The sequence below is a fragment of the Crocodylus siamensis genome, chromosome 6 (assembly GCF_052110815.1).
Source record: "Crocodylus siamensis isolate JL-2025a chromosome 6, ASM5211081v1, whole genome shotgun sequence".
NCBI classification, from domain to species: domain Eukaryota; kingdom Metazoa; phylum Chordata; order Crocodylia; family Crocodylidae; genus Crocodylus; species Crocodylus siamensis.
This window is the reverse complement of record NC_143400.1, coordinates 32,043,042-32,064,900: the sequence shown is the minus strand read 5'-3', so window position 1 is coordinate 32,064,900 and position 21,859 is coordinate 32,043,042. Positions and strand designations below refer to the sequence as shown.

Below are 21,859 nucleotides of genomic sequence, written 5' to 3'. Positions count from 1 at the left end.
TGTACTGACAGGTATTTACTTGTGATTAGAGCAAATTACTGTGCAGTAAGCATCTGCATGTGCAGATGCTGACATATACTGTGCAGTAATTTGCTCTAATGTCTACTAAAGGATCTCATGTAGACAGGCCCACTGAGTCACAAGAATAGCAACTAGGAGGAGGAGGTAGAACCTGCACCATCTGACTACTTCGTGTGCTGTTGACTGTTGACTTTCCTCTGCTTCCATAACATAACCTTGACATACTTGGACAGAACTCATACCTGAATTTTTGAGGTAACACCACCCACAAGTGTGTTCTAGATGTTTGAATGCTTTATGATCTCGGATGTTTTCACAGGTGGATCCTGTGACTGGAGTAGGAATGGGGAACAACACCAATGTGCAAGAGTTCATCCTCCTGGGATTCCCTGGCACGTGGTACTTCCGCTTCTCCCTCAGCATGGTGTTTTCTATGATGTATGTTCTGACAGTCATAGGGAATGTGTCCATCATAGCCTTGGTGTGGACCACCACACACCTCCACATCCCCATGTACTATTTCCTCTGCAACCTGTCCTTCCTGGAGATCTGGTACACTACAGCCTGTGTTCCCAAAGCTGTAGGCATCCTGCTAGGGAACAGTCAAACCATTTCTTTTTTTCTTTGCATCTTGCAATTGTTCCTTCTTCTCTCCTTGGGCTCTACAGAGTGTTTTCTACTAGCGGTTATGGCCTATGACCGTTACCTGGCTATCTGCCACCCTCTGCGCTATAGCTCCCTCATGAGTAGCACCTTCTGTACTCAGCTGGCCTTTGGCTCCTCGCTGAGTGGTTTTCTGGGTATCTCTGTGCTGGTATTCCTAGTATCTAGGCTGTCTTTCTGTGGCCCTAATATCATCAATCACTTTATTTGTGACATAGATGCCTTGATAGCTTTGTCCTGCACTGACACTAGTCTTGTTGAGTCTGCAGATTTCTCTGCATCAGTTATTGTTGTCGTGGTCTCATGTGCTGTAACTTTGATCTCCTACATCTACATAATCTCCACCATTTTGATAATCCAGTCAGCCCAAGGCCGGCGAAAGGCCTTTTGCACTTGCTCTGCCCATCTCACCGTTGTGACTATATGGTTTGGCTCCACTATTTTTCTGTATGTCAAGCCTTCTGCACCAAAAGCATTGGACAGGAACAAGTTCATCAACATTTTTAATACTATAATAACTCCACTGCTAAACCCTTTCATTTACACTCTGAGGAACAAAGAAGTGAAGGAAGCTTTGAGAAAGGCATTCAGCAGAATCTGAAGTTGTTTTCAAATAGCACGGGAATAAAGGATACTCCCAGATGAACACATGCTCTAATGGCATCTCAAAGCCTGCAAGAAGCACGCTGGGAATAAAACTGTTCCCCACACTGCACATTTGCTCTAAATTTGACAACTGGAAATCCAGATATCAAAAAATAACCTGCAGAAGAAGGTAAACCTGCAAGACAGCTTCCTGTAGCATGCCAAGAAGCCACCTGGGGTGCACTCCTCCAAAGAGATGCTCTTGCATGCAGCCAGAGTGTCTCTGTGACTGCCCATTGCCCCAGTGGTCAACATGCTTGCTCAATATATGGGGCAGGCAGGAGTGGGGCAGGCTGCAGTGTGACCTGTACCCAGGCTCTGTCCCAAGTAAGTAGGGACTGGGGGGTGTCGGGGACTGGAAGTGGGGGCTGAGAAGGTGTGGGGGACTGTGTGTGGGTGGTGGGCTGCTCAGGAGGGGTGGGTTCCCCACCTTCCAACAACCCCCCTGCAGCAGCACAGTAGGGCTGTGCAAAATGGCAGCGTTTCATTTTGACCAGTGTTTCAATGTCTTGATGGAGCAGCATTTCATTTCGAATTTTGTTTCATTTCGAAACAGCTGTTCCATTTTCTTCTGTCAAAACAGGGTTGAAACGGCAAAACTGTTTCAATGTTTCACCCATAGGATTTAATGGGGAAAGACAAAGCAGCCCAAAGAAGCCCCTGCACCTATCTCCTTGAAAACTGGGAGGCGTCGTGGCCTCAGCAAGGGCCACCATCCCTGCAGCTTTCATCCTGCTGCACCTTAACACACACAGTGTCACCCATGTCACGAGTTTTGCTTGAGGTAGTTTCCCTCCAAACCCCTGCACCTATGTCTTTGAAAACTGGCAGGCTTTGTGGCCTCTTCAGGGACTAGCACACGTGCACTTTTGACCCCACTGTGGCTTAACACATACATGTGACATGGGTTCTGCTTCCACGATTTTCGGGTGCAGTTTCCCTGAACCCCCTGTACCTATCTCCTTGAAACTTGGCAGGATTTGTGGCCTCAGCAGGGGCTAACATGCCTGAAGTTTTGACCCCACTGTGCCTTAACACATACACGTGACATGTTTTGCTTTCAAAATTTTAGGGTGCATTTTCCCCAAACCCCTGCACCTTTCTCCTTGAAGTTTGGCAGGCTTCATGCCCTCAGAAGGTGCTACCATCCCTGCAAGTTTCATCCAAAGCAGGCCAGGAAAATGACAAAGTTATAGGCTGTTTTGTCCTTCCCCATTATAACCTACATGTGAAAAGTCAAAACAGTATCAAAACAGCAAAAAGTTTTGATTTGCCTGTTTTTATTTCAAGGCTGTTTTGACTATATCTGTTCCATTTTGATTTTGCTGTTTCGACCTCAAAACGGGTCGAAACAGCATTGAAACAAAACTGTTGGCAAAATTTCGCACAGCCCTACAGCATAGCCCACAGCCCACCAGCAGCCACAGGGCACTGAGTGCCCTCCTAGAAGAGCCCACCTACAACACAATGCAGTGTGGTGTAGCCCTGGCCAGCTGGCATCCGGTGCCGACTGTGTCACATGTCGCAGGCCTGGCTCAGCCAAGACTGGGGCCATGCACCTTCAGGGAGGTCTAAGCCACTCTGCGTGTACCCAGGTTCTAGTCACTGCTAGCAGGGGCTGCGTGTCAGGCCAAGCCAGACTAGGTCCTGCCTCCATGGAACAGGCCTGGACCGGCCCAATAGTGCGCGGGGCACTTGGGACCCTTGTGCACATGGTCAGTATTTAGTCGCTAAAAATGTCCCCAGGTTAATTTTTCTTTCTCAGTTTAAGAAGGCTGAATAAGTAACATAGATGTGATTTACCACCCAACGGCTTATTATGCTATAAATAGTAAAATGTGTTAGAGGGCATGTCAGAGCTATTTTACCCTCCTGCCCTTTCAGTACTACTTTACTGCCAAGTGGCATTTTAGGACAAGATTTGATATTTTGGTTGGTTTATTTTCTTGGGTCATACCAAGTTGCTTTTTGGGGGGAACTGTTGGTGTTTTTGCTTGAGAGACGCACATTTTGGGGTGGTTTTTTAGCTTAATATGCAGTACTGCCCGCCTCCCCTCCAAAGCCTCCAACTTTTTTTCTGGGTGCTTGTTGCTTGTTGCATGGGGCGCTGCTGGTTGGGGAGGGAAATCTTTTCATGCAAAGGTCCGCAACAGTGAGTTTGCCTGCCTCCCCCTCACAAGTCTGGATTGGTATTTGGTGTCTGTACCTCAGGCCTCCTGAAGGGCCTGTCCCCTACTCAAGCCTGGTCCCAAAGCAGTTCTGCCCCCTGCTTTTTCTGCATGCTTGCTGCACCAGGCACTGGGTGTGGGGTACACGTAGGGCTACACAAGCATACACAAAGAGTCTGGATGCCTCATGTGTCTCATGTCATTTGTATCCTCATGGCAAAACGCAGGATTTTGTTTCCAAAGCTGAGAACCAGTGTGGGGGTGGCCTGGGGTTGTTACTGAGGTTGATTAAGATTCCTTGGGAATCCCCTGCCCAGGACAGCTTCTCTCAAAGTGGGGTTTGGGGTAGGGGCTGTGATCAGGCCACTCCATCTCCCTTTCCCCCTGTGATTATCACACAGTGACCAGTATGAGCTAAAGCTCCCACCCGCCCAGCAAGGCCATGGTGTGGGTTGAGGTGAAGAAAGAAAAATCCCAGGCTCAATGAGAGGAATTTTCTTAATACTTAGTCTATATGCATGTTAACCTTTAACTGCTGCATTGGCAGATCATCATTGCCTGCAGTCATATCCCCCCAGTCTACAACCAGACCCCTTCAATACTTGTTCCCCCCCGTCATCTACCCTCCAAGCTTGCCCCTCTTCCCTGCTACTCCTGTTCCTTCTAAGCCTATTTTTGTTCCCAGCAGCATGTCCCTGTCCTTCTTTGACCACCCTCTGCTTGCCATTGCTCTCCCTGACAGTCATATGGCTGCCTCTTTCTGGGAGTGAAGGGGGCTGTGGGTCAGGAGTGAGGGGCACCAGCTGGGCTGAAGGGGCAGGGGGCTGCAAGTAGGAAGTGAGTGCACCAGCAGGGTTTGGGGGGAATGGGGTTGGAAGGGCAGGGGGCTGCAGGAGTGAGGGGCACCATCTGGGTTGGGGGGTTAGGAATGAGAGGCACTGTTAGCTAAGAATGAGAGGCACTGGCAGAACCGGTGGGGTGGGGGGCTTCAGGTTTGGAGTGAGGGACACGGGCAGGGTTGGGGGTCAGGGGGTGATGCCTGTGCCAACCACCAGCCCCATACATGCTTGTGCCACAACCCCCAGGGAACTGCAGGCAGAGGAGAGTTACACACTCTTGGAGAGGCTTGGGTCCTGAGATGTACCCAGCTCTGGAGTGTAATGGCCATGTATAACAGTGTATGGTGCAGGCTGTGCTAAACTGTTATATGTGGCCATTGCACCCAGCCCTGTGGTATATCTCAGTCCTCCCCATACACTGTTATATGCAGTTGCTACATGAGGGGGGTGAGAGGCACCAGCAGGGCTGGAAGGTAGTGGCTTGGCTGTAAAGCATGATCATGTTTTTTGTGTGATTGTTGTATATTGTGCCTCCTCTAGGATTGGAGAGGACCATTTCCCATCCTGTCTCAGAGCATTAGCTTAAGACTTTTCAACAGAACCTGTAAAGCCAGTTGAGTGGCTCTGGCCAAATCCTGGAGTGCCAACCCTATTTACATTTTCACTGACATCATACTACACTTTTAGCTTCTTTCATTTCTTGGAGTCTCAGAACAGCAGACTCCATATGCCTGAGAAAGGATGACTGCACCCAAAAGCTTGCCAAGACCTTTTTTTTCCAACTACTCAGTTGGTCTAATAAAAGATATCACCTCTGTTCAAAGAACTTTGCCTGCCTCTGTCCTTAGACCAACAACCAAAAACCCAGACCCGCTTTGTCTGCATTAACAGTGTGCCAATGAAGCTGCTTTTTGACTGGGGCCCAGGGCTGGGGGGCAGGGGCTGTGGGTTGGGAGTGAAGGGCAGTGGCAGCGCTAGGGGACAGAGGCTGTGGGTTGGAAGTGAGAGGCACCCCAAAGCGTGACAAATCAGTGACCACACTCTTTTTGACTGAGCAATTTTATTTATTTTTTATTTTCATACAGTCAGGCATGGCTTCATCATGCTATGCCACAGAGTCCAAGGACCCCAGATCTGCTCTTTGTGGGGAGACTTGAAATTTAACAGTGCATTGTCCTATCAGCATTTCACAAAAACTGTATTTACGTGTCAATTCTGATTGCCTTGCAGCTCAGTTTACAGCTCTCATCAGTCGGTGCCTTGAGGCAGACCTCCAAACCTGGATTTCCAGGAGTTTGAACAGAGACCAGCCCAGCTCAATAAATCTTAATTTCGTCTTCTAGAAGCAGACTAAAAGAGGAAGTGACATTTCATCACAGCCCTCACCATACACTGTTATACACGGCCATTACACTCCAGAGATGGGCACACCTGGGTCAGTCTTGGATTGACATAGTTGTGTCCAGAGAGATGAGGAGACAGTAACATGGTCTGCTACTGTTGTTAGTGTCAGGGGAAGCTGTCCTGGCAATGAGGGAACTGCTGGGTGGCCAGTGGGGTCACCCTAAAACTAGCTCCCCAGCAAGGCTGATAGATGAGGTGTGAAACCCCTGGTATGCACCCTGGTTGGAAAGCCCGATGCGCTGCATGGTGCCAAAGGGTTGCAAAGGGTGTGGAGACAGTGCTAGCATAGGCAGCTTCCCTATCACAAGCAATGTTGGCAACTTCATTAATACCCAAAGTCTGTGAGTGCCTAGGCAAATCCCCAAAGGCAAGAGTGCCTAGGTTATGTAGAACCCCATGTTTGGGCTTTAAAATAGATGCTGTAAAAAAGCGGGCGGGGGGGCAGGGGGAGGGAAGAAAGACTGGAAAAAGACCAGGCTTGGCAATGGTTTGGTGGTCAGCCAGGGCAGGGTGCACCCCCTGTTCCGGCCGCCTGTGAAGGGTTTAGATTGAGAGTGTGGTTGGGGATAGAAAGGTAAGAAAGATTTATTGACTTAACGAAAACACAACTATGCATAGTAACAAGACAAACGATGACAGACAAAAGCAATTCATGTCAGCAACTTATCGGCAGTCCCTCTGATGCCTGATACACAGCAAGCTTCTCTTTCCACACAGTTCAGCGAGGTCAGGTGTCCCCAAACAATGCTGTCTGATGGGTGCCGGGAAGGACCCTGGAATGCAGTTCTTGGGCTCCTCGAGGTCCACAGGCCCGCTGATCCAGGTGACAGCTAACTAATTCTTTTCATAGAGATGCATCTTCCTTCCGAATGATTTCCAAATATTTAATCTAATTTATAGCTTCTGAAGGACACTGATAATGTTTGACCACTTAGATTCCTTTTTCTTCAACTGTCCATAGACTGACCAATAGCAATACAAGCCTTGCATTCCTTTGATAAGGTAATTTTAACTGTGCCACAGGGCCTTACTACTTCTAGGCTTTGCTAAATTTACTAGGCCTTACTTTATACAAGGCCTCACTACATCTTAAACTATAATTAGGCTTTTAGCAACAACTTATAGCTTAATATTGAAACAAATACAGAAAAACACTTGATCTAATCTTCATAGAGCCTTCAGCAAGCACTTTTATCACACAGACATACTTTTCAGCTGCCACACCCCCAACTTCCCATCCATGCCGCTGGGGGACTGTCCCAAAGAACCCTGACCACAGTTGTGTCTGGCCCAAAGCATGGTTTGTGCATGCCAGGCTGCTGACTGACAGCACTCCTATGCCCACTGTACTAAGTATATGGGCTCGAATAAGGAATTTCTTTTTGGCTGGGATTAGAAGTGGAAATCTTTCTTGTGTTTACTTGACACATGTCAGATCAACTCTCGGGATCTCAATATCATGCTGTTAGGCAGGAGGGCATGACACAAAATTATACACACACACAAACTGCACATACGACACTATGGGTCCACACACATACACATATACACACACACAAGCACATAATTCATGGCTGTGTGTATTAACACTGGGGGCACTTGGGGATAATTGGGGTGCTTGGCGACTAGGGGGCACTTGGAGCTCTAGGCTTAGGATGCAGTGGAGACGGGAGCGCAGAGGCAGCAGAGGGGGAGGTAGGAAGCTGCGGGGGGGAGAGCTGGCAGAGAAGCCGGAGAGGTGGCGGGGAAAGCTAGGGTAGAGAGCCGGGAGGTGGTGGCAGATAAGAGCCGGGGAAAGAAAGCTGAAAGCCAGGAGGTGGAAGTGATTGAGCAGAGCTGGGAAGTCAGGAGAGGTGGAGGTAATGGAGCAGCGGTGAGCCGGGGGAGCAGGAAGCTGGTAGAGAAGTTGGGACACAGAGGGAGAGCTGAGACAAGGGTCAAAGGTGGCAGAGAGCCAGGATGGGGAGCAGAGGGACAGAGGGGGCAAAGAGAGCGGGGATTAAGTGAGGAGCCTGCGGCAAGACAAAGACCAGCTCAGGGTCCAAAAATATCAGTTTTATTAAACAGGCAACACAATATACAGACCATGAAGTTATTGGTTCCCACACACTCACACACAAACTCCCACACACATTCCCACAATGGTAGCAGGAGGAAAAAGGCTTAGTAGAGGAATTGAAGTCACGGTGGATAGAAATAGACCTCATGTCCCTGGCTTGGAGGAAAGATATGAGTGATAGCTACCTATCCCAGGCTGTGCGTTGATCCTCGGTGGCCAGTCGGGGTCTTCTCCAGTAAGGTGTTGTCCAGAGGGAGTCGCCAGCAGGGCCTCTGGGTGGAAAGGTGGTATGGCATAGTGCTGGCTCAGATGGAGAGGGCGTCCCAAGGAAGTCACACTCTACCACCCCCTTTATAGGGGTGGGCTACCTGTGACTCCAATGGGGAGGACGTGTCCTGGCAAAGGCCAGTCCTGCTCAGATGAAGTCATACAGTTCCAGGTGTGCCCATTGTCCCATGGGATACAACGGTGGAGTTGCTGGTTTCTATTCTGTTCTTTGTTTCCATGTTGCTGGTTTCTTGGAGGGTCTTTATCTTTCAAATATTGGGTTTTGTCTCTGGTCCTGGGAGTAGGTCTGTGGTTTCAGGGAGAGTCAATGCAAGGCAGTAGTAGGGTGGTTAGATTGATGGTCTGGTCATTCAGTTGGAACTATTTTTAGGCCTGCTACCATTATGTCTCAAGCACTCTCATTCACTCTTATTCATCCAGGAACCAGTTTACATGGGAGGGGTAGGTATGAGTCACAGCTGCAACACAATTACAATAGGGTATGCCGAGGCAGGGGGCACAAAATGGAAACTTGACAAGACAAGATGGGGACTTGACATTACTTTGGCTAACTTACAGAAATAGGCCTAAATCATAAAATATCAATATAAAACAGTAACGATCAATACAAACATAATAGGAATACAATATAAAACAGTAAAGACCAATACGAAAACAACAGAACACTATTTACAATTTAAAAAGGGGCTTGTTACAATAATAGAATACAAGAACTTATCTAGCTTATCTATGGCTACTTATAACTATTTATAAGGAATAGAGAGGCCAGAAAGAAAGTCAGAAACAGCTGGGGAAGGGGAAGGAATATAGTTTTAAGTAAAATTTAAAACAAAAAGAAAAACCTTGGGGGTTTTGCTACACTTGGGCCACCCCATGCCATGCTTCTGTGGCACTGGAGAACTCTCCTGGAGGTCTCTGACTTGGCTGGCCCAAAGCCCAATTTGTTCATGCGAGGCTGCCAACTGACAGCCTCCCCATGCCTGCTGTACTAAATATATGGGCTCTAATAAGGAACTGGCTTTTGGGCTGAGATTACAGATTGAAATCCTTCCTGGGCCATCTGACACCTTGCCTGTGTGCCACCGAAGGACTCTCTTGGACATCTCTGGCCAGAGTCTTGGCAAGCCCAAAGCGCAGTTTGTGCGTGCCAGGCTGCCAACTGACAGTCCCCCATGCCCACTGTACTAAGTATATGGGATCAAATAAGGAATTTATTTTGGGCTGGGATTAGAGGTGGAAATCTTTCTTGGGCCATCCCACACCATGCCTCGGGTTTTTCTAGTTTTCTGGTTTTCCTTGAACTTGGATGTTTTTTGGGCTGGGACTGCAGCTGGAAATTTAATCTGGTCCAGCCCATGTGGTCAGGGGTGTCCAAGAGAGCCCCCCAGTGCCACAGAGACATGCCATGGGGTAGCCCTAACTCTGGAGTGTAATAGCCACATATAACAGTGTATGGGAATGACAAAGATGAACCCAGCTCTGGGGTGTAACAGCTGCATATAACAGTGGGGGGGGGGGCGGGGGGAACTGAGATACACCCCAGAGCTGGATGCAATGGCCACATATAACAGTTTAGCACAGCCCTCAGCATATACTGCCAGGGCCCTTCACTCCTGATTTGGAGCCCTCTACCCTCTCAGGAGTGGTGTACAGTGGGTCCTAAAGGGATTAAAGCCCTGGTGGCAGCTTGGGTTCTTTCCAGCCCCGCTCTGGCATGAAGCTGGGTAACTCAATGTGCAGGCAGCACATGGAGGATCCCAGAGGCACTAGACCCTGGAGCTGGAGTTAGTAGCCCAGGTGCTGATAGCTCAGTAGCCTACCTTCTGTCTGCCATGTGGCAGACCTGGGTTTGATCCCCAGCCAGGGCACCAGGTTGAGTTTCTTGCAAAAAAGAATCCCTAGTGGGTCTCACTGGGGTACCTAATCCTGTGCCTCAATTTTTGTGGGATCTGCATCTTACATTGTGTGAACCCTGTGACTCAAGTCTGTTGTTGATTTGTCTTTGTTATATGTGTATGTTCACCTAAAATCCCTTTGACTCTCCCCTGCTTCCCCCGACTCTTCTGGGTGCCCGGGGAGGGGGAGTACCATTATCTCCCAGGGTCCCCTTGCCTCCCAATTATGTGCTATATTCCACCCTGAAACAAATATATGGTTATTTTCCAGCTGGTGTTGGCTCTGCTCTACAGGGGATAGGAGAAGAGCTGCTCCCCCGTAAGCAGCTACCTTTCCCATAGCATAATAACACCTGCAAAATCCCTTCAATTGGAGATGGGGTACCTCATCTGAGTGCCACCTAGGTTATATTTACCAACCAGGTTACCCCTACCCTCCCAGCCCTGCCAATCCCCATTACTCCTGCCCTGCCTGCCGCAGCTATGCCAAACCAAAAACCCAGTCCAGCAAAAAGTAATTTTAATTAGCCTGAGTCTTGAATTCCCTGACCCGTAACAATTTGATCTTTGCCATGAAGTACATGCAAACATAGGGAACATTTTTTTTGGAATTCAAAAAAGTTGTATTTTTCATTAATCTGCACCTTGAACTAAGTGGCCAATAAAAAATTGCAAGATTAGTTCCTGGAGTCTTGTTGAAGTATTACAATAAAGATTCAATGGATTTCCGTGGATTACTGAGTGAACCCAAGTGGCACCCGGTGATGTAATGTTGCAAAGCAGGGAAAATCATGTTTTTGGGCATAAGTCAGATCCATGTTGAAAATTTAAAACAATTAAAAAAACCCTCATGGAGGAAATTCATGAACTAAAAATAAAACATGTCAGAGCTGTTTTAAATTAGCACAATGAAAAAACATCTAAAACAATAAAATCAGCTGACAACGTGGATACATAGAGGCAATTTTTGTCATGTGGACACAGGAAAAATGGTAACAGGAGAGGTGTAATGTGGACAAGCACCACAAGCACCCTTGGAGACAGGACCTGTGCTGTGTGCCCTGGAGGGGGGCAGGGGACACACAACTCCTGAGCAGCCTCCCCACCCACCCACAACCCCCCCGACAATTCACCCAGAAACCCCACACCCCCAAACCCCCCACAAAACCTTCTCCCAAATACACAACTCCATACCCACTGCAACCTCACCCCCACAAACCCTACACCCACCTGTAAACTCCCCCAACCCCACCCCACTAACCCCACTCCCCCACCTCTCTTCTTCCCCAAACCCCACATTCCCCACCCCCAAATCTCATACCCTGTGTGTCCAGCCAGCCACTTGGGATAGGATCTGCAATGCAGGGGCAACTGCCACATTGCAGCCCTGCCCTGTATCCACCCTGGTGCTGGGACATGCGCCATAGACTGGGGTGTGGTCCTGGTCCCAGGAACCCCCTGGGGGTTTGATGGGCTGGGGACATGGGTAGAGGTGGCAGCAGAAGCATGTGTGAGAGAGAGATGGGAGTCAAGGTTGGGGAGTGCTTTGGGTAGGAGAGGCCTCCAGAGCCAGGCTTAGACCTCCCTCCTCCACTAGAGCAGCCTGTAGACTAGCCTGGAAGCAAAGGGCCTTGAACAGCCCAGTCCCTGAGCCCCAGTCAAGGGCTTCCCAGGAACAGCATGGAGATCGCTGGGGCCTGGTCACAGGCTCAGGGAGCAGAAGAGCAAGGGCTGGCACTGCTCAGAGCCACAAACCAGTGGGTGCAACCAATGCAGGTGGATGCATGTCCTGGCACTACTGCTGGAAGGGAGCTAGTGGGGGCAGGCAGGGGCTGCAGGTCAGGAGCAAGGGGCACTGGTGGGGCTGTGGATTGAGAGTGAGGGGCCAGGGCAGGGGCAGATCCCTGGCATATCAGTGCTGCTCAGTGCTCTACATGCCAGTGAGTGAAGAGGGCAGAGAAAACTCTGATTTGTCTAAGTTAAAAAAACTAAAAGCAAATGCCAAAGTGTATAGATATTTAAAAATGTTTATTATTATGATAGTGGCACTGGTAAGTTTCCAAATTGCTTTAAAATTGTAAATATAGCAATAAAACCTTGCTCAACTGATCAATCAATCATATATAAACTTGGCAGACTTGGTGGCCTCAGCAAGCACTACCATCCCTGCAGTTTTCACCCCACTGTAGCTTAACACACGCACACGACATGAGTTTTGCTTTCAGAATTTTGAGGTACCGTTCCCCTCGAACCTCTGCACCTATCTCCTTGAATCTTGGCACACTTCATGCTCTCAGCAGAGGCTACCATCCCAGCAAGTTTCATCTGAATCAGCAAAAAGACAACAAAGTAATAGATATTTAATTGATTCCACATTATACCCTATGGCCAAATCTCCAAATCTTTTTGGAAGCTCCAAATCGATTTGGAAAGCCTAAAGATTCTAGCGATTCAAGTTTGATTCATAGATTTGGCCTCCAAATCATCTGAATCTGAATCATGATCTGAAGCTTTGCACAGCCCTAATATAGATATATACAGTTTATTTTAATTGTGGAAGAACACAGATTTTTGGGTATGTTAAAGAGTGAATTTGAGACTTTTTTTTATCAAACGGTTTGCCATTTCAAAAGAGGGAACACCAGGATTCCTGCCAGAGCCAAGTTGTGGGACCCAAGCCTCTCACCAGGGGCCCAGCTACAGGACAAAAATTGCGGCTGATCTCCTGACAATATGGGGTCAGGAAGACACGATTTGACAGTTCAAAGCAGGCTACCACATTGAGCACATCTTCCAGACAATAGATGCCCAGATGCCAGGGTGGGAGCCCACATAGCAGCAGTGCCTCACAATGGCCAACTGTGCAGCCACAGCCTGATGGCAGCTGGCCAATCTTAGGTACATACATACTTTCTCAGTCCCATTAGAAGCCTATAGGATCAAACCTGATGAGGCACTTAAATACCTCGGAAAATTTTGCCGTAATTTAACTGATGGTCATGAAATAAAACTGTGTTTCTGAGAATCTCTATGTATTGTGAGTGTTTCTATGAGTCAACTGTATGATGTGGTTTAGAAAAGGTAAATGTATACCTAGGGTGTATCAAGTGAAGTATTTCACAGAAGGGAGAGTGAAGACTTACAGCCACTATGCAAGGCCCTGGTACTACACATTTGGTTACCCTTGTTCAATGTAGATCAACTCATTCTGGAAGAGAGACAAAGAAATGCTACTAGGAGAGACAGGGGATTGGAGGACTGGAAGAGCTCGGCTTACATGATCAAAGAAAATGGTCAAGGAAAATAATGGTTAAGAGGGGATATGATGACTCTCTCTATATATATCAAGGATGACACCATGGAGAGATGGCAGGGAAGATCATCCCTGACTAAACCAGCTTAGCCAGGTGTCTGTCCAACCTGCTCTTGAAAATTTCCAAGGATGGAAAAGTTTCTTCCAATTCTTGACCATCCTCATAGTCACAAAGTTCCTCCTAATTTACAACTAAATTTCCTCTGCTGCAACTTGAGTCCACTTCTTGACCTGTTTCCAATGACCACAGAGAAAAGCCTATCTCCGTCACCTGTGCGATCTCCCCTAAGGTATTTGGAGACTATTATCAAATCATTCATCAGTCTTTCTTCTCCAAAGTAGTTCTTTCACTCTTTCCTTGTAAGTCTTGAATCATTTCAGTTGCTCTGCACTGCAATCTTTCCACACTGTCCACATCCTTCTTGAATTGTGGGGCCCAAAACTAGACCCATACTCCAAGTGATGCCTCACCAGTGCTGAACAGAGTATGCAAAATGCCATTTCAGCATTCAGAAAAGGAACACGTGGATTATCAGGGGGAAAAAAGGATATACTTAACGTATTTAAATCCATCTGCAAATTCTGAGATTTATATTTTCCCCATAAATGTATTTAAAATCGGGCCTTAAGACATTATTTGAAAGTCCGATCTGTAGGTAGTAAAATCTGTGGCCTCCCTTTCTTGACTTCAGTTGACTTTGGATAAGGCCCTGTAAGGACATCATTTTGTCCATAATCCTGCAGCGCTTTTCCAGTATTCTTATTTATGCACTCAAATTTTACTGCTCTCAGTTTTTCATATGTCTTCAAAGGGAGCATGTTGAATACGACAGCATCTGCATTTAGATGATCATCTGCTGGGCTTCCTGGGACATGGAAGAAAGTTCTGAGTTCAGTCCCAAAGCTTACATCTGTTTTGAAATGGTAGGGCTTCCACAGTGGTGCTATTTGTGTTTGTGGAGAGGGAAAAGAGATCAGGGGAACAGGGAGCAGGACTACTCCGGGCGAGCCGTGCTTCTGCAGCAGCTGCTCTTTGAAGCTGGGATGAGGTGGAGGCACAGCTGGGGCATGGCGTGCTGGGAGAAAAGAAAAAAACAGCGGGCACAGAGAGAAAGAGCCGGGGAATGAAGACTAGGGCGGAAAGGTCCTGGGAGCTGGCCCTGGCAAGAGGAGAGGAACAAGTAGATTCTTTTTAGTGGTAAAGTGTCTGGGGGTTTGTCTAGAAGAGCGGGAAGCGAGACATCAATCAACAAGAAAAAGGTTCCATCTATATTGCCGGGATCATTTTGCATTCGTAACACCTCCAGACTGATAACTTCAAATAAGATCCAGATGTGGCGGGCAAGAATTGGTTTTAAAACATGGAAGCACTCCAGTCAGGCCTCCTGAGAGGTAAGAAGAAACAAAGGGAAAACCCCCTGCCAGTCTTCATATGGGTAAATAGTGAACAGATTTGGTACTACAAGATGGGGATCAAAAATACTTATATAGGACCAGTAACATTCACTGTCCCGCAATTCATGATTGTTTTTCTACAGCATTTTGCTTGTTTCCAGTGAGTTGGAAAAGTCAAGCTGTAAATGGGGAAACCAAGGCAGAGAGAGACTGATTTAAACATTGAAATGCATAGCAAAGGAAGGAGTAAATCCTAACTGTGTGACCATCCTGCATGTTCCAAGGAAGTCTGTGATATTCTCTAGGGCTTAAAATCTCAAGCGCTCTTCAACAAGACAAATATAAAACAACCTTCCTCCTGCAACCAATCTGAGCTCCATTTCATTAATGAGGTGCGTACAGATAAGAAGGTTGGATGCTAATGGGAAGTGTTGCTTGCTGATGGAGGGCATAATTTGCTACTGTATTTTGACTTGGAAATGTGAGGTTCTCTATTATACTATGAAGGAAAATTACATCCCTCCCGCATGTTCCCAGGCCTTTTTTAACATTCTAGAAGTGTGTAAAGTAACATTAATATGCTTGCAAACCGGGTGTGCTAGTATTGTTGCATGCTGCTGGGAAAAAAGCTTTATGACGCATCTTTATGAAGATGCTTTATGAAACTATGAAACTATTTAGTAACAACCAAAAGCATTGTGTCTGCTTTGGAGAGAAAAGTAATGATGGCAAGTACAGGAAATGTGTACTGACACAGTCCATTGACAAGACTGGTAGCATGATCCACTACCTAAATGCAGCTTACAATTGATTCAGAGTTTAGTGTACAGGAAACCCTCGCTATTCACAAGTTCGGCATTTGCGGTTTCAAATATTCGTGAATGCAGAACCTGCATTTAAAACACAATTTAAACACAATTTACACACTTACAGGAGCTCCTTGGGAGCTTTGTGCTTGCTGCCATCAGGCTCCTGCTACCGCCACACTCCCACCATCACCACTGGAGCCATGAGTCCGCACCCAGCTGCTGGGGGCACTGCGTTCATAACACAGTGCCTTGTTCGCGGATTTCGCTATTCACAGGGCTTACGAGAACGTATCCCCTGTGAATGGCGAGGGTCACCTGTATTAATAAATAAGCATCCTTCAGGTGATACTCACTCAAAATCCTTCCATGAGTCTAAAACTTTGCCCTACCTCAGACTACTCAATGTATGCTGACAGAATAGCTATATTGCTTCTCTTTAATATAAAGTCAAAAGGAATACCGGGGGGGAGGAGGGATTGTGAAGTGTGTAAGTAACAAATCCCATCTGGATTTTTTTGGTAATTATTTTTGGATCAACTGAAAATATTTCCCTTTGTGTTAACATTTTTAAATTGGAGGGAGAGAATTCTCAAAAAAATCAAAATGGTTTTCAATTCAGCACGTTTAGCATTTCTACATTCACAGCTGCAATCTGATACCTTGCATTCTGTCCATATATCATATTGCTTTAGCAAAAAGTATTAATGAGTCCACCTTAGTTCCTCACCTGTAAAATGGGGAAAATAATGTTTTCTTAAAATGTCTTAATAATGTGGTGGCTTAGCATATTACCAGAATACAAATTATTAGAATTTGGGCTTGAATACTTGGAAAAGTACTTCTTAGCAAGGTTTTGGGCACAAACACAGATTGTCAGGCTGAGGAAGTATCTGCAGATGGTCTGTGCTCTTTCTGGATGAGTGGTAAAGCAGGCAGAGGCCAATACATTTGCAAGAAAGACAGTCAGTAAAGATATAAATTGAGCTGGTTAGTAGGTGAGACACCGGGGGGGGGACACTGTAAATGGGCACCTGTCTCTCACCTACTGACCACCTCAATTTACATTTTAACTGACTGTTCTTTCTTATACCATCTAAAGATACTTCCTTAGCCTGACAAAGGGTGTTTGTGGGCCAAAAGCTTTCTAAGAAGAATTTTTACAACTATTTGGGTTTGTCTAATAAAAGATACCAGATTTACCCAAAGAAACTCATCTGCCTTAGATGCCCTTAGATCAACACGGTGATAACCTGCACCCTAGAATTTGGGTTGGGATTGTCGAGCACTATTAAATGACAGTGACTTTGAAGTAATATTGGATTTCAGGAGGACTTGCATTTCTAAATGAAGTGTCTTAGGAATCTTTTGACAAACCAAGTTTTCCTGGGAAATGCAGATTTCTTAATGGAAAATATTCGAGTTTGTTTCAGGGAACATATTAAAAATGTAAAAGCCTTTTTTGGTTTATTTCGTCTACCTCATGAGTTGTAGTGGATCCTGGGATTGTAAGATCCAGTACTTGAGTATGGAATCTCCAGGCAGACTAATAACACCAGACCATCCAGGGTCCAGGCTGCTATGTGGGATATCCAGAAATGAGAACATTTGGGCTACTGAAGTTCCTCTTACCCAACCAGAAACCCAGACACATTGAGAGCCTTATTCCTCCCAGAACCTTAATTCTCTGCTCTTTTCCAAGGAGCCTGGAAGATCTGTGGAATTTCAGACTCAAGTTGTAGCTCTCAGGGCTTCCTGACTATCCTTTGTGAAGCCAAAACCTTGGAGACAGGAGATTCAGAACCAAGTGATCCATACCCAAGCCAGGAGACTTATAAATTGGCATCCATAACTCAATGTTATTTGCAAAATTAAATCATTTAAAAATATTATTATGCAATTATTGAATAATATTTTTCCTTCCCTCTGAAACTTTGCTCACTGCCAGCTGCTCCTAGTGGAGTGGGGTAGGAGGTTAGTACCTGCCGTTCCCCTCAGCTCTTTCCAAGCCCTGTGCCTCAATTGTCTGATAGGGGCATGGGGCTGGGACCTTCCCCAACCGAGACAGTTACTAGACCCTGCTCTGCAATCATGAGGAGGGGGCTGGGGAACCTGTTCCCTGCTCAGCTCCATGATCACAGAGTTTTGCTAGGAACAGCCTGTTCCCAGCCCCCACTCCCCCCATCACGATAGCAGAGGTGTAGCTCAGAACAATCTCGCAGCCTTCACTCTATGACTGTGATTGGAAAGCAGGCACTGGGAACTCCCTGCTGCTGGGGCATAGGGATACTCTCCCAATCCGGGCTCTGCTGCTCCATCAGCAGGAACCTCCCAGGGTTGGGGAGCAATCTCCCACCCCCTACAGCCCCGCTGACCAGAAGTAAGACTGCTGCTGGTCAGCCATCTCCACATGCCATATAGTGCACTAAACAATCTCATGTAAATTTGCTACTTGTATTGACAGGTAACAAATTCATTCATGATTGGAGGAAATTACTGTGCAGGAAGCATGTGCACACATGTAGATGATGATGCACACTGTGCAGTAATTTGTTCTAAACTGTAGTAAAGCATCTCATGTAGATAAGCCCACTGAGTCACAAGAAAAGCAGGAAGGAGGAGGAAGTATAACCCTCACTATATGAATACTTAGTGTGCTGTTGGCCATTGACTTCCCTCTGCCTCAGTGATTTAAGCTTGACAGGGTGACAACATTTGGACAGAACCTATACATGAATGTTGGAGGGGGATATGCCATCCGGAAGTCTGTTCTAAATGTTTAAATGTCTTATGATCTCTCATGTTTTCACAGGTGAAACCAATGGATGGGGTAGGCATGGAGAACCACACCAGTGTGCAAGAGTTTATCCTCCTGGGATTCCCTGGCACGTGGGACTTCCGCTTCTCCCTCAGCGTGGTGTTTTCTATGATGTATGTTCTGACAGTCATAGGGAATGTGTCTATCATAGCTTTGGTGTGGACCACAGCACATCTCCACACCCCCATGTACTATTTCCTCTGCAATCTATCCTTCCTGGAGATCTGGTACACCACAGCCTGTATCCCCAAAGCCGTGGGTGTCCTGCTGGAGAAAAGCCAAACCATCTCTTTCACTGTTTGCATTTTGCAATTTTTCCTTGTTTTCTCCCTGGGCTCCACAGAGTGTTTTCTGCTGGCTGTTATGGCCTATGACCGCTACCTGGCTATCTGCTACCCCCTGCACTATTTCTCCGTTATGAGCAACACCTTCTGTACTCAGCTGGCCTTTGGCTCCTGGCTGGGTGGCTTTCTGGGTATCTCTGTGATGGCATTTTTAGTATCTAACCTGTCTTTCTGTGGCCCTAATATCATCAATCACTTTATGTGTGACATAGATTCCTTGATAGCTCTGTCCTGCACTGACACTAGTCTTGTTGAGTCAGCAGAATTCTCTGCATCAATTATTGTTGTCGTGATCTCATGTGCTGTTACTTTGATCTCCTACATCTACATAATCTCCACCATTTTGAAAATTCGCTCAGCCCAAGGCCAGCGAAAGGCATTCTCCACTTGCTCTGCCCATCTCATTGTTGTGACTATATGGTTTGGTTCCACCATTTTTCTGTATGTTAAGCCTTCTGCATCAAATTCATTGGACATGAACAAACTTGTCAACAGTTTTAATACTATAATAACTCCACTGCTAAACCCTTTCATTTACACTCTGAGGAACAGAGAAGTGAAGCGAGCCTTGAGGAAGGCATTCAATAGAATATGAATATGAATATTCAATAGAATATGACTTTCAAATAGCATGGGCATAATAGAAATATAGTCAAAAGGACTGTAAGTCATATCAAACTTCTTTGCAGGTTATTTCTACTAGAGATGGAAAATTAAAGGGAAAGAATATTTTTAAGGGTAACCAAACCATTTACACTTACAACATGATTAACACTGTCAGTTGGGGTACTACACCATCTATATAACTAAAAGTGTAAACCCTACCAGTGTTATATTTAAACACCTTACAAGTATAAAAAGGCATTAGTCCCACCACCCTATCTGAAGTAGGGAAGGTTAGTTATCGTTTTCCAGTTAGGGAATTGAGAAATAGCATTCACTATGGGTGTTGTGGAAAAACACGTGTAGACTTTAGTGTCAGGTCAGTAGAAGCTTTTATTCAGAGCTACAGCTGTAGGAAAGAACTCAGAGCAACATGGATTCACCAAGCACTCCAGAGAGCTCTCGCCCTTCAAGCAGAATCATCCAGTTTTATATCCTTTCAAACAGCCTTTACGCAGGACGTGATTGCATAGTCAATTTTCCTGAGCAAGCAGCCAAGGATATCAAACACGTGCTTTCTGTTTTCTCAGAAGCAACAGACACATACTTCTCTGCTATCTCAAGGCTGCAGATATGGGTGAAGCAGAACACTTGGGAATACAAAGAACAAACATTTCCTTCTGTCTTTGCTCTAACATGTAGAGCCAGCAATTTCCCACTTAACTGTCACGGTCATCTTATGACTTACAGTTTAGCTTGACTAAAGTTTAAGGCATCCATTTTGTTTGATTTCACATGGGTAACATCTTACTTTTTCTTGGTTAGCCAAGTGGCTATTTTGTGGTTATCTAAAGAGCATTTTTGGCACTTAGGTATCCAGAGAAATTCTAGGCAGAAGGTCGGACAGGGTAACACCTTGACACTAACTGGTTCAGAAAGGCATAAATTATGGAATTCTATTCCTGGATGTGTAGTGAATGGGAATTACAAAATAGTCAGGCAGATGAAGCATATTTAAGAATAGCCAGGGCAAGTAAACTCACCCCTTGTGGACATGCTTTGGCCTTACAAGACCAAAACTCAAGCTGACCAAATGCCACAGCTACTGACTGGGTGTGTCTCCATGTGTATTTACGGTGGCTTAAATTTACTATGCAGTAAGTTACTGCACATAGAGTTACCACATTTCCAGTATCAAAAAAGAGGACCCCTATTGGGGGTGGGGTCGGAAAGGGAGAAAGGGTATATGATTTGGGGTGGGGGGGAGCAGTACCCTGCCTCTGCCCCTCACTGCTAAGCCACAGCCTGCCCCCACCAGCACAGCTGCTGCCTCTCACTCCTGACCCTGTGTACCCTGCCCCCCAGCCCTGCCAATACCCCTAACTCACAACCCACAGCCCCCTGCCCTCCCACCGGCCTTACCAGTGCCCCTCACTCCTGACCCACAGCCCCCTGCACCTGCCAGCCCTGCTGCCCACACAGCTTATGTGCACGTACGCACACATACAGTCTCTCTCTGTCATCTGCGAGCAGCTGCCAGGGCCTGCATGCAGAACACATAATTCCCTGAAAGCCACTCACCCTCCCCCTGCCCCCACCCAAGCAGCCAAGCCACAAGTACCAGGGAACAGCAGAGGTAGAGCAAAAGCTCAGACATTTGCTTGTATTTTTAAAAAAACTTGCCCAGACAGAAGACAGGGGATCAAAACAGAGGACATGTTTGAGAAAACCTGGACATATGGTAACCCTAACTGCTCAATAAGAGGGAATAGGTCAATGTCTACATGTGGAGGCAGTAAGATACATTAAGGCTTTACGTGGACTGACTTGGGACTAAAGTTTGTCCCAAGTCAGTTCACACACACACTGTTACTGTGCAGTAAAGTGGGCATAAATATGATACCTGCAGGTTGTATAATAGTGTGTTAATATACACTTAGGCGATCCTGTGTAGAGGGCCATCCCTCTCTGCTCCCCTAACTGCAGACTAGAGTCCATAGCAATCTGACCATAGGGAAAAAATCCTTCATGGCCCCAAATATGGTGACTGGTCTGAACATGAGTGGAGAAGCAAGATTCTCTAGCCAGGAAGATCCTCTAGATGCTCCAGCTTTAATCCCATTGGGAGCATTGGCACATCCCAGTCTTAGTTGCAACCAATACACAATGCCTCTGACGAAAGCTCAAAAACATAGACACTTGTATCAGAAAAAGGAGAGAGGGGACAAGTAAAGCCCATAAGCATGGGAAATCGCCATGGTAAAACATAGGCCTATATCTATACCTATGTTACCCCTGGCCACTGCCTATCCTACCTCTTCTTGAACACCTCCAGTGAAGGAGAGTCCACAACTTCCCCAGGCAGCCTATTCCACTGCCACACTGTTCTAACAGAGACAAAGCATTGGTTTTTTTCCTGATCTCTCATCTAAACCTACTTTACTGCAACTTCAAGTCAGTGGTACATGTCCTATTCTCTGCAGCAAGACAGAAAAGGTAGCAGCAGCCCTTCAAGCAGACTGCTATCTTATCCCCTCTTCTATTGATGTATCCCAAAACCGCATTTGCATTTTGTGTGGCTGCATCACATTGCAAACT

General features: G+C 46.4%; 2 protein-coding genes across 2 annotated transcripts; both read left to right on the top strand.

Moving 5' to 3' along the window:
• Positions 1–364: 364 nt before the first annotated feature.
• On the top strand, positions 365–1,285 carry LOC149862193 (olfactory receptor 6F1-like). Its single transcript, XM_090053533.1, has one exon. It carries the CDS (start codon positions 365–367, stop codon positions 1,283–1,285), a length of 921 nt encoding a protein of 306 aa, XP_089909659.1.
• A 17,047-nt stretch (positions 1,286–18,332) lies between these two features.
• LOC149862192 (olfactory receptor 6F1-like) lies at positions 18,333–19,253 on the top strand. The gene has a single exon (XM_090053581.1). It carries the CDS (start codon positions 18,333–18,335, stop codon positions 19,251–19,253), a length of 921 nt encoding a protein of 306 aa, XP_089909707.1.
• The last annotated feature ends 2,606 nt before the right edge of the window (positions 19,254–21,859 follow it).

Bases quoted from the DNA above. Each gene is read 5' to 3' on its own strand.
- LOC149862192 (XM_090053581.1), top strand. From the start codon at position 18,333: ATGGAGAACCACACCAGTGTGCAAGAGTTTATCCTCCTGGGATTCCCT.
- LOC149862193 (XM_090053533.1), top strand. From the start codon at position 365: ATGGGGAACAACACCAATGTGCAAGAGTTCATCCTCCTGGGATTCCCT.